Here is a 17,783-nt window from a genome sequence, read left to right on the forward strand (position 1 = left end):
GGATGGAATGTAATGGTTATTGGCTCTGTACAAGGCCCATCCTGTCATAAATTGTGTCAGAATTGGGCTCATCACCAGCTGGCATTTAAAATTTCTGATCTTCCTCTGTGACTCTAGCAGGGCTATTTCCTGACCCAGGAGTCTTGAAACAGGAAGGCTAGAAAAATTTTATTCAGTTTTCTGTGGGGGAACTGAAAATCTGATAACTGTAGAATAAATGTGGAAAAATCAAAACGAAAACAATAAATGTGTGTAAACATGTGGTGACCTTATCCTGTAGAATGGATCTGGCCCACAGGCTGGTAATTTGAGAGATCCGCTATAAACCCAAACTTCAGAAAATGATATCTCACTTCACAGAAGATACATTCAATATATGTTACATAAGTTACACATTTTATTATTGACAGACAAGTTCTGACAGGACAGCTCATGAACAAATTGTATTTTGCAGTGCAGAAAGGCCCATAAAAAGGCTGGAACACTATAACTAGAAGTTCACAAACAATGAGGTTTTATATGCAGTTCCATCCCCTTGTTGAAATAGACCAAGTAACTGACCCTGACCAACTTCAGTGTTTCTCATACAAGTGTTTCTGACAACAGAGATTTTTCAGGGGGCTCACGAGTAGACTTGATGGATGCTTGAGTCTTTCTCTTTGCATCTGGCAAGTTCAATTTGCTCCTTTTGTCTACAGGGAACATTTTGAACACCAGATCAGGGGTGGTCTGGGTCTTGCTGATGTAAGGTGGTGTGATGCTTATCTGATTCTCCTTCACTGAAGGAGTGTTGGCAGTAGTCATAGTCTGGTTTGATTTCCTGTATTTTGATGATGATTTGGGCGAAGTCTTTTGGGACTTCTTCTTTGGAAGACGGGATAATCTTGTTACTCCCACAACCTTCAGTTTAATTGGGGCTTCAGCTATTCCTGCCATATTCCGTGCCTGGCAGCGATATTCACCAGCATCTTTGTATGATAACCCGTTCAGGCTGATTATCGACCAGCGAACCCCCACCCGAGGAGATTCCTGCATAACTGAAACATAAAATGGTACACAGTTTAAGCTCTCTGCATGCTATACCCATGTTGTCCCTTGAAGTACTAGATCTGATAATCGATTTAATGTGATTTTGATTAGACATATCTGTGGAGGTTCTCAGTCATCCAGGTCATATTTACTCAAAAGAGTTAAAGCAAGGCATCTGGACTTGTGAAGATAGGCTTGAAGACGTGTCGCTGCTCATCCAAGCAGCTTCATCAGTTCTGATGAAGTTCATGAAGACATTCTTGAAAATTTTTCACAACAATAGGATGGCATCTGGGTCTGGACCTAGAGTGCTGTTCACCTTTAGGGGGAACTTAGAGTATTACATGGGCAGACTCAACTAAAACACCCAAGGTGATCACAATTTAAGGTCAAAACAAAAAAAAAAAATCAGTTTTATTTCATGCATTACTAACATTTAGCTCTCAAGAACTGACATCTGGCTGTTCTGCGTCCTTCCCAAATTGTATTGTGTATGTCAGACCCATATGAATATTTCATTCAGAGACACTTAGTTCAAAGGACCTAAAACTGTGTATCACATGGTTTTCTAATTAAATCTGTTGGTAAAACCTTGAGGGAGCTCTCATAGAATCTAAGCAGCAACAAGAATTCTTCTAGAGAAATATTTCCCTGTTTACACAATATGGTACACAAACAGAGATAGCTGTGATCACACATGAACCTCTCAGAACTAAGAAAATCAACAATCTGCAAGCTTTACTTCTGTTTTCTGGCAAAAAAAAAACTGCCAGCTGACCTGGTTTATGATACAGGATTGATTAGGTAATATTTTGATGGTCACTGTCTCCCAGTGGCTGCAGGATAAATGCGTAGAACTGAATCATGTGAGAACAATTTCAGTGTGCTTGTAATCAAAGAAAATAGCGTGATAGAATATGGAGTCACCTGAACATGGAGTCAAGTGTGTGACACTGTGACGAATGAGTGGAGTGACAGCAGAAAGCTAGCAAAGCTATCTGGGATTCACGTAAGGCTTGCACGGTTTCTTGTTTACTGCCAAGTCAGGCATTCAGGTATGTTCCATCCAGTTAGTAGTTAAAGCCATAAGGCTGAGTAATATAATTAAATCCCATAGACATGAAATAAAATATTTCACCTCTGCTGTGACAGGAGTATCAGATTTGTGTTTGGAAAAAACATAGTACCACTTACAACTCTCCAAATTCCTGGGTAGCTGGTCAGAGTTCTCCAGGATGTCTTTCTTGCAACAATCTGTACAGAAAACCAAATTAAATCATGACATGACTGATGCTCAGATGTTAGTAGTATCATTTCATCATAAGAGAGTAACCTTATATTGCTTACCAGCGTATGTTGAGGTTTTGATCCAGGTAAGGGTTGGGGTGGGATAGCCAGTGGCATCACAGCGGAGGATTACATTGCTGCCCAATGGAGAGATGACTCTGGTGGCTGCAGGCTGGACTGAAGGCCTCATACAGCGGGACAGCTCAACCTGGGTCAATAGGATCCCTGACTGACCTAGAGACCTGCTGCATATCAGCAGCTGGTCCATGAGAACTACAGGACTTCCCAGTGACATGGACAATGACATCACCATGGAGATCTGGCAGTCACACAACCAGGGGTTGTCATGCAAACCTGGATATCAAGGACAATATGACTTGTTTATATAATTTTGATGTCGATGTGTCATAAATAAGGTGGGGAAAAGGTGGAAAAAACAGCTCAGCTGGGCTGTTTGGTTATTTTTTAAATATTTGTGTAATTGTGATGTTGACTTTCTACAAGGGATATCTGTGTCTAAAAAAAACTTCATCATTTAATAATTTGTAAATGTCAGTTTATCAGTGAAATGTATTGACTATACTGCAGATTGTTGTCTCTGTTAGTGAGAAATAGGCTAACAGCTGTCTTTTATGAGTGGACCCAGTGTGAGTTGAATGTGCATTGGTAGATCTTCATATGTTCTTGACTCTTGTCTGAAATGACAGAAGACCATCTGCTGTGCCTGGTTTGACATAGGGTACATTGGTGTTTGCTCTCTCTTGTACTGTAAAACATTCTAAAATTATTAAATATTGTCCTAGATATTCAAGTTAATACAAAAAACATGAACATACGAGTATGATTTCATTACATGGATTGTGTTTCTCAATGCTTACAATTCTGACTTCCAGTAAGCATACATTAAGTATTAATGTGAATAGTTCATGTAAGGTAACTTCCACCACAATGTGCTTGCATGTGTGTTGTGAGATGTCTTATACAGCACCTTTTGAGGCAAATGAGACATTTTCTCCAGAGAATGGTAAAACACAACACAATCTGATGGCGTCCATTCATCAGTGCTTTTCAGAATGGCACTGAAATGGACTCCCCTTATCAAAGAGTTGTATTTAAGTGTTCTATTTGATAAAATATGTGATATAATGTCACAAATATTACAGTAAGTTTCAAGATTCAACAAACTGCTAAGCTTTCACTCTATAAGCAACTCTTAAACATGGGAGGTCACTTGGCCTTACTCCAGTAAAACCCAATGTGTCTGAAAGATACTTACACATTGGAAGCCTTTATGCCTTTGCTGATTTAAATTAAGCATAGTTGCTTTAGCCAAAATAGAATATAGTCTATTTTGCTCCACAACATACTGTACCCAAAATTCTCCTTTGAACTGGTCCTCCCTGTTGTCCTGGGAGAGGAAACCATAGGTCCAGCAGCTCAGCAGGTAATATAGTCAGCCTGAGAGGAGAGGAGAGAAGTTATTGCTAAGTTAAAAACATATCAGTTGAAGTGCTACTGATAGCTCTGTAGCTCGCTACATAAGTTAACTGGTTCTGCGGTATCTGGACACACCTGTTGCTAGACAGGTCAAGGTAGGTGATGTTGGGGAGAAACAGAGAAGCGTGGGCAGGGAGACTAGACAGACGATTGTTGTTAAGACTCAGAGTCTGGAGGCGGGGCATGTCCCTGAGCCCTTCCCAGGGAAAGGATGTCAGGAGGTTCCCATCTAGACGCAACTCTCGCAGGGCCTTCAGGTTAACAAAGCTGCTGGGGTGGATGGATATGATGGAATTGTAGGTGAGCCACAAAAAACGCAGCTCTGAGAGGTTGTAGAAGGCTGCACGAGGCACCCTGGAGAGCAAGGTCTTCTCGAGACGCAGTTTGACTGTGTCAGCTGGGACATTAATGGGAACGACTGAGATTCCAGGATCACTGCACTGCACCAACCTGCCATATTAAACACAAACTTGTAAGTGTTGAAATTTGAATGGTTAAACACAAACATTTATGTTCTGAAAGTAGTCATTTACTCAAACTGAACATGTTCTAGATTTATATACTGAAGATTCTGACACCATCCATCCATTTTCTTCCTCTTGTCTTGGCTCAGGCTGTGGTGCAAGCAGACTGAGCAGGGTATTCCAGATGTCTCTCTTCCTTGCAACATTTTCAGTCACTTATGGGGGATCCCAAGGCATTCCAGCTACCCTATGTTGGAAACTCACTTGTATCTCCCAGTTCTTTCAGTGACTCCCCAGCATTCATGATCACTGGTGAAGACTGGAAGGGACATACGATCAGTTGAGCTTTTTCCATCACTCCCATGCCCACTCCCACTCATTTGCTCAGACTCAGTGTCCCCAACCTCCCTTGGGATGTCAAGCACCAGACATTCCTATTTCACTCTCACTATGGGTTTGTCAGGTCTATCAAGCAGCCTCCCCTAATATCTGATGTAAGTCACCACCAGGTGGTGATCAGTTGATATCTCTGCTTCTCTCTTCACCTGAGTGCCCAAGACATATAGCCACAGTACTGATACAAGGCACCCAACCCCAAGGCCCGTGGTGGTTCCACATGGCAGTGGCTACATGTTGTTTTTTCGGGCCATGTCCAGCCAAGTTCCATTGAAGACTTTATCACCAGATGATCACTGGCAAACTCCACTCCCAGGCCAGCTCCAGGAGTGGGTTCCAGTTTCAATTTATAACTAATTCTATGAAGAAGCTTCTATGAAGAGTTTTCATTGTAAACAAACACAGACCTGCCCCCATTTGTACTTGCCCTCCTTACTGAAATGATGCTTGGTATATATATATATATATATATCTTCATTTATAAAATGTATTAATTTAATACAGTTAATCACTGAAAAACAAAGAAAAAAAACAATATTTCTATGTAAATGTGTCAACTACATAACAATTAGTTGATTTGTTGCATTAGCACTACTGCACTTGTTCTAGTAGATCTCCAATAATATGATTAATCTCAAAATATGACATTTAAAAGTTTAGGTTCACTTAAAGTTTAAGCTCGCTTGCACACAAAAACACAGAGATGAGAATGAAATCGGTCTCACTCAACCTGAGCTCTGCTAGTCCGCTGTTCCCACTGGTGCAGGCACACAAAGCTGGACAGGAGCGGACCACCAGCAGAGAGGACTGAAAGATCTGAACGAGGACCAGCAGATACATCCTTCATTACACAAACCATGTACTCACAGAAGCCCTTTGTATCTCCATGCTCCCAGTATTCTCCAGTCTGAGGTTGTGTCCACAGAGCAGAGTGAAACTGAATCCCAGATTAGCTGGGATTACACTTCTTGCAAGTGCCATGTAATCCCATGCCTTACTGTCAGAATAACAAATCACAACATCAGGGCCAGCTCAAGCCATTTTGGGCCTTGAGAACAATTATAGACTCCACCACCCCGCCCTGTGGAGAATTTCCTATCGAGCATTATAACAGTAGCCATCAGTGCATTTATTTAGTCTTACAATCTGAAAGCTGGTCTGAACTGAACTTCTTCTAACTAATTAGTGGAAATCTTAACTGACATTTCCTTCCAAGGAGGGCAGTCGTTATTCGTAATGTTTAAGTATTTTTGGTCAGATATAAATTCAGCATAATATGTCTCATAGCTCAATTATCAGGGAGTGACCAAACAATAGCTGCAGCCCTGCCCAGAGGCTGCAAAAAGTTAACTGTAAAGGATACATGGATTGTGTCTTTCAAATTCAGGAAAAGAAGGCTAAATTTCACCACATTTGGAGGATTCTTTGGAAAGGGACGCACCTTTTTGGCTCAGTATGACGTTGTTAACTTGCCAGAGTGGCCAGAGGAGGTAAATGAAGAGTGATGCTAGTCGCAGGGTGGGGTTTAGCAGCATGACCACCAACAGCCCAACACCTTACAGCCTTCACCACCACAAAGCAGACTCTTTCGACAAGTTCACATAAAAACACTGATGTTTTTTTAATTTGTCAGGCTTGTACAATTTAGGTTACCATGCTACCATGCTGAGGCACTTGGTGATGGAGCAGCAGCAACACCTTCTGGCCTGAATGAAATATCCTGTGCCTTCTCTTGCTGCTATGCCAGGTCTTCTGTTTGACTTGCACAGCCCCTGTGTGTTCTGTGCTAGAACCATAATCTGCGCCAGACTCAAGTTTCACCACAATGGTGATTCCATTCTTTCGCTTTGGAATTGGCCAGTGACCCACTCATGTGGCGATGTGATAGAGAGGCTTGAAGGTGTGAAGATCCTGTGGAACCTCACAGTGTGCAAAAAGCAGGTATGGCAGTCATTGGTCCCAGATACAAAACATGGCTACCCCTTAGGTGAAGTTAGCAGACATGTTTCACATGATGGGAATTAATGGCATCATGTTCTAAATTCCAAGAGAGTTTTGCAGCCATAACAGCTTCCACTCTTCTGAATAGATCTTCCACAAGATTTTAGAGTGTTTCTGGGATTGTTTACCCATTCATTCAGTAAAGCATTTGTGAGGTCAGTCACTGATGCTGGATGAAAAAGCCTTGCTCACCATCTCTGTTCCAGTTCATTTCAAAGGTGTTTAATGGGGTTGAGATCAGAGCTATGTCTGGGCCAGTCAAGTTCTTCCACACTAAACTTGTCCAACCATGTCTTTATGGAACAAATAGTGTCATGATGCTCAGTGTCATCAAAATCAATGAGCCTGTGGGGAACCAGAATGCTTCAAATATAGATGTGCCTGCGAAAATGCTACAGAATCTAAAATGAGGATGTTTCACACGCGTGTTCAACCCAGCAGCACAGAAGATTGATACAATCAGCAGTTTCAGGGTGGACACCCAAAATTAGTGTCACCAATTCTATATCTGATTAAATGTGAAATATGGTCGCAATCCGCCTTTCTGTTCCTGGTATTTTAAATTACACACAAAACATTATGATGTTACAGTGAAGTTGACCTCACACTGCAGTTTTCTAGAGTCAACAATCATCTGTTTTGTTTTGACGACACTGAGCACCTAATTATTTTCTATACACCGGTCCACCAGTCCAAATACAGGCAGACAGCAGGTTCTCTGAAAGTTACAGACACCACCTACTTTTAGTGGGTCACAAGTGATGATGATGTAAGGGATTATTTGTTGTATGAGCCTGTATGAGTGATTGTTTTTCAGGTAAATCATGGTAAATGATAGCATACATTTAGGAGGAACAGAAATAAGATTTTTTTTTTCTGCCAATCTGCAGCTGCACGCCAGCTCCACACTCCAGTCCAGTAGGTGGCAATAATGCACATATAAACTGGTTTGCCAACCGCCTTTACAACGAGAGGAAGAAGAACAATAACAAGAAGAAGAAGGCGGAGGACTTTCGTGGCTCAGTGATTGATCACGGCTGTTGGGCTCTCGTGAATGGGAACGTGCGGACACAGGAACAGTCTGTCGGTCACTTTACATATGTTTTGATTCCCGAAAGTTACTGTAAAATGTCGGCTTCAACACCGCCTGTGGGTGGCCATTATGTTTTTCGTCCACGTGAATTTGAAGAGTTGTCGTCGGAAAACCAGAGGCGATGGCATATTCCTCAGCCTGTCCACGGAGCAAGGCAGACCCCACTACAGCACCAGCAACACCGGGTAAAGCAAAAGTACATTATTACGAGGTCGCTGTAGCCTTTTATTAGCGCTCGGGCTAACCTTGACGCCCTTATTGGGCACACTCATGGACTGTAACTCACAGTGGTTTCACTGTGTCAGCTTGTCACTGTCTGTTTACTGCGACCTAAGTTGTAACAGTTTTCAGCTGACAGTTCACAACCCCCAGCAACACCAGCGCACGACCCAAACCTCACACAAATATCTGCTATTCGAATGTTACTTTCCAAAGTAAGCGATATATACTTAGTATATGAACGATTAACAAGGTCATATTTAAGTCGGGATATATGTGAGCCTTATAAATAGGTGCATGCATGGTTAGTAGTAAAAGTGAAGAGCTACCAGGTGTAATACCTATAGTATAATACAGTAGCATATACATGATGAGATGCTGTTCATCTCTTAAACCTCTCAAGCCATGCATTACTTTGTGTTTGTTTGTGCGTGGAGCTACATGTTGTGTGTCGGTGGACTTTTGGTGGCACCTTCTCTTCCTACGAGAGAACATTGGACATGGTTAGGCCTCATCAGTTTAACAGTGGGAAGGTAACCTATCCAATAACACTGTGTTACCATATTTCATCCTGGAAATCTGTAGCCTATCAATAAAGGCAAAACGCAATATGTCTTTTTGTACTTTTATTTGTGCTTTTTAAGTCGGCCTGAAGCATACAGAGATCAGTGTCTGTCTCTTATACACCAAAAAGAAGACGTAAGGGTGGTTGGGTTTGTCACCCAGCTGAGAACTGTCCCATGAGAACTGTCACATGGGACAGTTCTTTTTTGTAAGTGTGGCCTGCTGATACTTATTTTTACCATTTTTCTTTCTAAGATCTGTAATTGACAGCATATACAAACAAAACTCAAATTTTCTTCAATGCAAAATTGTTCTTCCATAATAAAAGAAATTATTAAACTCTTTAATAGTAAACTATTAAACTCCTCTCAAAATAAAGTCCTGTGGAATTGGAAGGAAATAACATCCATCCATCCATTTTCTATACCGCTTATCCGTCAGAGTCGCGGGGGAGCTGGAGCCTATCCCAGCTGACTACAGGCGAGAGGCGGGGTTCACCCTGGACTGGTCGCCAGTCAATCGCAGGGCCAACACACAAAGATGAACAACCACACACTCTCACACTCACACCTAGGGGCAATTTAGAGTAGCCAATTAACCTAATGTGCATGTTTTTGGTATTGTGGGAGGAAGCCGGAGTACCCGGAGAAAACCCACGCAGGCACAGGGAGAACATGCAAACTCCACATAGAAGGGCCCAGATCAGGATTCGAACCTGGAACCCTCTTGCTATGAGGCGACAGTGCTAACCACTGCACCACCGTGCTGCCGAAATCCAAATAATTAAATGAATTAACTGAAAATGAGCTAGTTACTTATATAGTCAGTTACTTAGATCATTTTACAGTATGTTCATAAATTCACCAGGGCTGAGGTCGTTGTGGAGAACTATGGAGAACAGCTGATCATTTACGGCCATGAATTCCATCATTTTCCTCATAATTGCTTTGGTCTTTTCACTGTTCATACCAAGGAAAGACAGGAGAGGCTGCTGGCTTGTGTCTGGCACTGAGCTCTGGCTAGCTTTAGCTTTAGCTTTAGCAGCTTTTCCTTTGCTAGCTTCTTCAAACTGGGCATGTTCAGCTGGGTGATGGTGTTTTAAGTGTCTCATTAGGTTTGTTGTTTTTGTGGCAGTCCCCCCACACGGTTTACATTGGCCGAATCAAAATGTGTGTAATCAAACGGTACAAAAAAACTCACATGCAAAAATGTATAATATTAATAAATCAAAGTTCTTTTTTAGGTAGGAAAGATTGTGAGAAACAGTAACTGTCTCTGAAAAGAGGCCTGTTCAAGGTTAGTGTGTGCCTTTTTAAGATGGTTTTCGGGAAATGATGGAGTATGAATGAAGCTAACAAATATGCCTGTTACATTGTGGAGAAAATAAATTACAAAAGAAAAAAAAAACAGTTGATGCTGTGACACAGGAAAAGTGATGGGAACAGAAATGTGTTGGGAGAAAGAAAAGAAACAATATCTGTAGGGTAACCTAAGTATGAGTGTCTCTTATATCAAATTAGATGCTGTCTGGAGGCCATTGCGGTTTTTTGCTCCAGCAATAAAACCTAATCTACGCTGAACTCTTACAAAAGTTCATCAAATCTTATTTGTTGAATTGCAGTGTAGAAGATATGTGGAAGAAGATCTAAACTGTCTGGCCCACCCTTCCATAACATGCATTCTTCTTCACTCACAGTCAAGAACTTCCACGCTGAAAACATGTTGTAAAAAAGTAAAAACATGGTTTGTTATTTGGGTCATACCTACAGTGCAGCCTACTTCCCGCACCCCACGCTGCCTTTTCCTCCAGTGTTACTTTCAGTAGTTCCTGTAAATGAGCTGTGGGTGTTTCAGATGAATTATGCATAGAAACTTACTGAGTTGGGTGTGGCTAATACGACATATGGAGCTGACCCATACATTGCAAAGATATCACACAGTGCGGTTCATTTAATAAAACAACTGATGCTCTCTGATGATCTCCCGTCTGTCCAACCCGTCTCCGAACCATCTTTCCTCATACTTTAAATCTGTCCTCAATGAAACATGTAATGCAGAGTAACTAGTCTGTCATAAGTCTGTGTGTGAGTTGTGTGTGTGCTTCATGCACTATTTATAGGTCCTGCTGCTGTTTCAGGAAGTCTCCATTCATATGCATAAAGCAGCGTGTCAAGGCTGTATTTAACCATTAGCTCGATGCGATCTTTTAATCTGGAAATCTCAGTACCTTCCACTGTGGAGGTCAAGATTTTGCCTCATCTGCAAATCAGATCTCCTTCAAGCAGATTAATAGGCCAGCATAATGACAACAAAAACAAGCGTTTAAAGCTACCCCCAACTTCGTCAACACATGGTAATAGACCTGTGCACTTTTCAATCAGTGGTGTACCTGATGCATCTATTGTTTTTTCAAATTTGCCACTAGTTTTAGATCTTTGCCCAAATTCCATGCCAAGTCAAGTAAAAATGTGACGTTTTTATCCAAGATCATCAGAGACAGCGTAGTTTTCAATGCTTCATGATATAATTTATAAGTAATTTATTTATAAGAGTATGAAAAGTTAAATGTGAACGTGTCTTTTATCAATTAAATGTAATTTTATTAATTAAATGTAAACATTTGTCTGAACCTCATACATATTCCTCATACTTTAAATCTGTCCCTAATGAAATGTGCTATGCGGAGTAACATGCATTACAGGGTGAAAAAAACTCTTTTTGAGCCAGATAGTTCAGCTCTTCTTCCATAGTGACACACACAAAGTCTGTCTGTCGGAGTTAGTGCTTTCAAATGTTGGTCGATCTGATTCTGGTGTTTGGATGTGGTCCATCCCTTTTCCTGACTTGGCTGCCAGTCAGTCTGACACTTGCTTTTTACATCTTTCTCGGGACAGTCCTTGGCACCACACATAAAGCAACCATCACTGCAGCCTCTGCTTCTGCTTCCTCTTCCGTCTCTGGTCCTGCCTCTGCCTTGTCCTCTGCCTTTGCCTTGAGCAGCTTGTCCTTCAAAGGCTTGTGTCTGTTCCATCTGCAGGCAAGTATTCGTCTTATCCTCTCTCCTCCTCTTCCTGTTGATCACTTTCTCAGCATATACTGCTTGTGTCAGCGTGCCCATATCAGAGCCAACACAGTCATGCTCTTGGACTTCTGGTTTCAGTCAGCAAGGAAGGAATCTCACAGATTGGTTCCCCAGCCTAGTAGTTTGCAAGGAACCGTGGCGGGTCCAGTAGTTGGTACGTTGGAGGCTGAGGATTTTGATCAAGTGGTCCAGATGGGTGTGGGAGGACTGGGTATGTTGTGGATGTTGATGATGATATCCCCCTGTGGCTCTTCTTTGTCCCTGCCTTACACTTTCTTTCCCTGTGGTTCGCTTCTTGAAGCCAATTGGAATAAGTTTTCCACATCCTGACTTCCTTTTTCCTTCTGCTACAACTTTTCTTTTAACATCTGTAATTGCCTTGTACTGAAATTTCCTTTCGATGGAAATCCACGTTCAGTAATCCACACCTACACCTTTGTGGTCCATAACATGAATTGGACTTTCTGGTAATATTTTCTATACACTTATTTCGACCTGGTCAGATTCCAAAGGTTAACTGGCATCTACCTGCACTAATAATAATGATAATACTGTGGACAAGGATAGAAGTGGTGTGTTTGGTGAGGGAGGGGCGGAAATAATTTATGTTGCGTAGATGGAAATATGCAGATGGGGTTATGTTATTGATGTGAGATTGAAATGATAATGAGCTATTGAGGATGACACCCAGCCTCTTAAATGTGGGGGGGACTGAGGAGCTGTCAGTTGTGAGGGAAAAAGTGTCAACTTTGGATAATTTACATTTAGTTCCAATGAGGAGAATTTCTGTTTTATCACTGTTTAATTAGAGGAAGTTTGAGGTGAACCAGCAGTAATTTCAGATAAGCAGTTGGCAAGGGATGATGGTGGGAGTGTGGAATTTAGTTTGCTGGAAAGGTACAGCTGGGTGTCGTCTGCAAAGTGGAAATGGAAGTTGAATTTGCAAAAGATATTGCCAAGGGGAAGGAGGTAGGTGATGAAGAGAAGTGACAGGGGAGGAACGGGATCTGAAGGAGTTGGACGAACTTAGTGCGGCCTGAGAAATATGAATGAAACCAGTCTAGGGGGGCGTGAGTGATGCCAATGGAAGATAACCCCTAGAGGAGAATGGTGTGAGAAACTGTATCAAAGGCTGCACTCAAATCAAAATCAAGAAGGATGAGGATGGTGAGCAAACTGGAATCAGCTGCTATGGGGACATCGTTTGTGATTTTCAGTAGAGCAGTTTCTGTACTATGGCGGGGGCGGAAACCGGACTGAAATTGTTCGTAGAGGCTGTTTTGAGTTAAATGGGAGTGGAGTTGGGTGGAGACTATTTTTTCAAGTATTTTGGAGATAAAAGGTAAGTTGGAGATGGGGCGGAGGTAATTGTAGTTGTTGGGATCTGAACCAGGTTTTTTCAGAATTGGAGTGACAGCTGCAGTTTTGAAGAGTGTGGGAACGATTCCAGTAGTGACTGAGGAGTGGATGATGGCAGATATGAGTGGGAGCAGAAAGGAGAGGCAGGACTTGACCAGAGCTGTGGGAAGGGGATTGAGCTGACAAGTGGAGGGCTTGGATTTCAGAAGCACGATGTGGGAAACTGGAGAATGGCCGACAGTGCGGGAGAAACTCAGAGGGGAAGAAAGACAGAGAATTTGAACTGAGGTGCTGTTGTGAAAACAGTGTCTATACTAGTGGGTTACAGGGGCCTTTCCTTGACTGCGTACAGTGGTCATCGTTCAGTTCAGCGCCAATCCAGTCAACAACACCAAGCTAGTTGTGGAAATCTGTAGAAAATCTGCTTCTCAATAAAGGCAAAACACAAGCTGCCTTTCTGTAGTTTTATTAAAGTGCTCTCAAGTGGGCCCAATGCATACAAAGATCACTGGTCTCCATAACAAAAGAGCAAAGATGCTTGCTCTGTCACAGAAAAGAGGATGCAAAGTGGGTGGTGGTGGTGGGGTCAGCTGCAGGTTTCCATCTAGATGCAGAGTTTAGCAGAATTAAATCAGCTAGTAACATCTATTGTCTGGTGTCTTCAACACATAGCAAGTATAGGACCGCAATAAAACAGTTTAAAATACATTTTTTCCATTACATTATACATTCCTTTCCAGACCTACAGCAGTGGAGCTTTAGCTACTATTTGGAGGTCATTATACCTTCAGAGTAATCCCAGTCTGGGCTGCGTGTTCAGTGAGGAAGTAAAGCATTATACAGTGAATAGGACTGTAGGCTGCCATGAGATCACTTCTAATTATATGATCCACAGAAGGGGATCACAGCTCAAAGGTAGGCATATAAATAATGACGAAACAACATGTCTGCCCAGAAGATAAAGTGACAAACCATACAAGCTGGTTAATAAAATGTACAGTTGGCTTTATAAGGCAATAAGTAATTATTAACAGTTCAGTATACTGTCCCTGACTGCTGGCTGGAAATTTGACTAAATCATCTAACTAAACATTACCACTTTCTATGTGTAGGCCTACTTATAAATTATCTTAACAAATCTTGCAGTAAGGGCTGGAGCAATTACTACAGTCTACACTCCACATACTTGGGGAACAACTTGGATAAGAGATGAAAATAATGAAAATAATCCTTAGTTGCAGCCTGTACTTACATCAAGAGCAGGCAACTCTCAGGCAGCAGACTCGCATGTCCCATTAAAATGTCTGCCAGCTTTTACAAGGAGGAGACAGAACATTAAAATTAGAATTTGAATTAGAAATTAGGAATTAAGGATGTGTGATAAAAAATGTATGTGTGGCGAAAAACATAAATCAGGTCTAAAAGGCCTAATAGGTTCACAACAACGCTAAAGGGAGTATGATTAATGAGGAACACAAGGGCAGGTCAAGGCAGATGGCTGCCCAACTAGAGGGTTCTGCTCCGAGGTTTCTGCCTTCTAAAAGGCAGTTTTTCCTTGCCATCATCGCCAAGTGCTTGCTCAAGGGGGAATGTTGGGCTCTCTGTATTACAATTTAATTGAAGAGTTTGGTCTAGACCTGCTCTAATTGGAAAGTGTCATGAGATAACTTTTGTTGTGAATTGGAGCTGTCACTAGGTGTTTATGTGTATGTGTAACCTGTCTCGAACTTTGTCTCCACAGTTTGATGGCAGCCGGAACCGACTTCGACCTCCCAGTGATCCCAGGACCAGATGGCCCCATGTGGATGACCCCACCACCAGAGAGCCTCAGCTGGACGACTGTGAGAGGATGGGGACTCTGTTTGGGATGCTCAACAAGTGTCTGCGGGGGTTGGGCTTCAGCCAGATGTACTTAGGGGACAAGATCGTGGAGCCAGTCGTGATTGTCTTCTTCTGGCTGCTGCTCTGGTTCCTAGGTTTCCAAGCTCTGGGACTGGTGGGAACTCTGTGCATCATCATCATTTTTATTCAGAAGTAATGAGAGCTGACAACCAGAGTGGAGTCAGCAGTTTTCTTTGGTTAATGCTTACACATGCAGGACTCGTGGATGTTTGGATTGGACTCTGCAGTGGGTCTGTGCTTTTAGGTGGTGGGGGAACTGTGGAGAGGGCTGTATGACTGCGTAGTGATGGTGGCTTAGCAGGTTTCTAGAAACAGTATGAAGCTTGTTCAGTCAGTGTAAATCCATTTTTCAGGAGTATGTGAAGCGGAGCCTCTGTAAGAGGGGTGCAGCTGTCCTGCTGCCTCTGGTTTTGTAATCATGACTTAATAGTATTAATCGGTGAAGAAGGAGACATTGTGATGAAATGGCTTCTTTCTTTTTTAGTCATGGGCAGAATTAAGGCCAGGATTCCCAGCACCCATGAAACATGACTGCACACATCTGCATCCAGTGTTCCACTTAGAAAAAGATCATAACATACAGAATATTAATGTGATGTGCAGGGGCAGCAGTAATAGGACTCCAATAAAAAAAAAAAAATCCTAAGAAAGCGTCTCAATGTTAGTACATGTTATGTGAAACAGTGCTGTCAGAAGTTTATTTTGTGATCAAAATTAGCAATGCACAATATATTGACAGCTGATAAATGAGACATGTAGAAAAATAATTGTTGTTATTGCTCCAACAATGGAATTTCAGCTGGTAATTGCATCCAGTGATTGAGAGACTTTATGCTATGTGTGAAGAGGGATGCCATCTGTAAAACCTGGCTCGCCTTTCTAAAATTACCTCCTCTGTTCTCTGTGTTGGTGCCTGTGCTTGGTTGATTGCCTAACGCCCACTATCAGATAACACAGGTAATTATCACATGTTTTTATCAGCCCAGGAATTGCACACCGATGCACCTCAAATACAGGCTGTGATGTCAGGAATGTCAAGTATGCAATCATAAATTGGGATAAAACTCCCATTTAATTTTGGGAAATAAAGAACGACACGGTTTTGACGAGTTCTAGCTTGTCAATACTGATAGAATATGATTATCATAATATCTCACTAGAAACTACTGTTTTTGTCTGTGTAACATTTCAGTTATGCATTTGTCTTAACCTGTCTGTCCTAACTGTCTTAAACTCCCTCCTAAACCATCATGTCATCATACTCAAAATCCTTTTAAGGTTTATCTTCTGAAAGCCTTCACAAACTCAGCTGTTGTTAGTTATTACATAAGGAATATGTTCACAGTCACAGAAATCCAAAGCCTAACACTGACAACTTAAGTATTGTACTTGTTGTGTTAGCTGCCTATTTTCATTGGTGTGAACGTGTAGTTTTCCTCAAGCTGTTAGTCCGTGTTGACCAAAGCCACCAACCTTTTTCAGTGTAACCAACTTGTAACCAAGTGTACAAGTTCCCTAAAGATAATTAATCACAACAAATGTACCTTAAGAAATATTTGCATATCTAACAGTATGGGAGTATCCAAAGATTAGGCTGTTGTTTGCTCTGACTTTGAGTTGTTCTTTTAGTCTCAGGCTGAACATATTTTACCTTTCTGTTATTATTACATTTTGCTGATGGGTTATTCAGGTGTGCAGGTGTCCAGGTTAACTGACCTCACACTGCTGTAGAGTAACAGAGCTGTAGTCGTACCACTGAATTTGAAGTTTACTACTGAGTATAAAAGGTTTCCAGTGGAAACGTCACCAGTGATGGAGATGCACAGTATGTTCACCAATGACTTACTGTAGCAATGCTTCATTTATCCTTGATTTTTAAGAAAGTAGAATCAGTTGTTCTGAACATAAATTATTGTTTATAAAGTGTTTGCACTGAAAGCTTTATGCATACCTACAAAAGAAATATTGGATCAAAATGTATTGGAATGTCTATGATTAAAAATGAGCATTCCTAAAAATGTTCTTTGGCTGTCATTGACTTTCACGGCAGTGTCTGCAGAAAATATGTGATGATGATGTGTGATGATGTCTGTGCTTTGTCATTTATAGTCCATGCACTGTTGCCAACATTTAAGACCATACTGCTGACTATGAGGTTGACAAAAGTCACAAATGCTTCACATTCCAAACCATTCTGTGTAATGTTTCAGATTTGTCGGTTTTCCCATTTTTTAGGTAACCAATGGTGTCTGTGCTTTTCCATTGTAAAATTAAATTTATTTATATATTTAGACATTTTTTTACTTGTACAGCACCAACGCCATCTATTGCCACTTTCTACATCGACCAGGTCTAAAATATACTTTAGTATACAGAGACTCAACATTCCCCCGTCATCAAGCACTTCATAACAGTAGAGAGGAAAAGCTGCCTTTTAGTAGGCAAAAACCTTGGAGCAGACCCCTTTGATAGACGGCAATAAAAATATAGAAATGTGATTAATTATAATAGTAGCAGTTGGCATCCAGCAGGACCACAGCAGGAGACGAGAAAGCATAAAGAGTTTTGGGGGCGTAGTAAATAAAATGCAGCAATGGGACATGAATGTACACAGAAGCTCAGTGTATTGTGGGAGCTAGCTGAGGCCAGCTCTAAGTTTTAAGTCTGCTTAAACTAATTAATTAAGTGCATACTAAATGTCTTTTCCAAAATAAAAACTCTACATTTTAGAGTGGCCTTTTATTGTGGCCAACCCAAAGCACACCTGTGCAATGATCAAGTCGTTTGATCAGCAGTCAGTTGGATGGATTAACTTTTGCAGTGCTCACTAACATGAATTTGAACACATGTGTGTGGAAAATGTGCAAGAAATTAGAAAAAGTCTTAAACT

The 17,783-nt window shown here is 41.5% G+C and overlaps 2 protein-coding genes across 3 annotated transcripts; one reads left to right on the forward strand and one right to left on the reverse strand.

The window, feature by feature from the left end:
- Positions 1–420: 420 nt before the first annotated feature.
- lrit3b (leucine-rich repeat, immunoglobulin-like and transmembrane domains 3b) lies at positions 421–5,513 on the reverse strand. The gene is made up of 6 exons (XM_046413463.1): positions 5,404–5,513; positions 3,889–4,263; positions 3,689–3,774; positions 2,377–2,670; positions 2,090–2,283; positions 421–1,077 (listed from the first exon to the last, which is right to left on the reverse strand). The coding sequence occupies exons 1-6, from the start codon at positions 5,511–5,513 to the stop codon at positions 583–585; spliced, it is 1,554 nt and encodes a 517-aa protein (XP_046269419.1). The 3' UTR covers positions 421–582.
- Positions 5,514–7,630: 2,117 nt separating this feature from the next.
- On the forward strand, positions 7,631–16,911 carry fam241a (family with sequence similarity 241 member A). 2 transcript variants are annotated; one of them, XM_046412899.1, is made up of 3 exons: positions 7,631–7,952; positions 11,445–11,587; positions 14,733–16,911. In XM_046412899.1, exons 1-3 carry the CDS (start codon positions 7,889–7,891, stop codon positions 15,027–15,029), a joined length of 504 nt encoding a protein of 167 aa, XP_046268855.1. In that variant the 5' UTR covers positions 7,631–7,888; the 3' UTR covers positions 15,030–16,911. The 2 variants fall into 2 exon arrangements, with proteins under 2 accessions (XP_046268855.1, XP_046268856.1); XM_046412900.1 differs by lacking the exon at positions 11,445–11,587 and having other exon boundaries at positions 7,644–7,952; positions 14,733–15,557.
- Positions 16,912–17,783: the final 872 nt, after the last annotated feature.

The sequence above is a fragment of the Scatophagus argus genome, chromosome 15 (genome assembly GCF_020382885.2).
Source record: "Scatophagus argus isolate fScaArg1 chromosome 15, fScaArg1.pri, whole genome shotgun sequence".
NCBI classification, from domain to species: domain Eukaryota; kingdom Metazoa; phylum Chordata; class Actinopteri; family Scatophagidae; genus Scatophagus; species Scatophagus argus.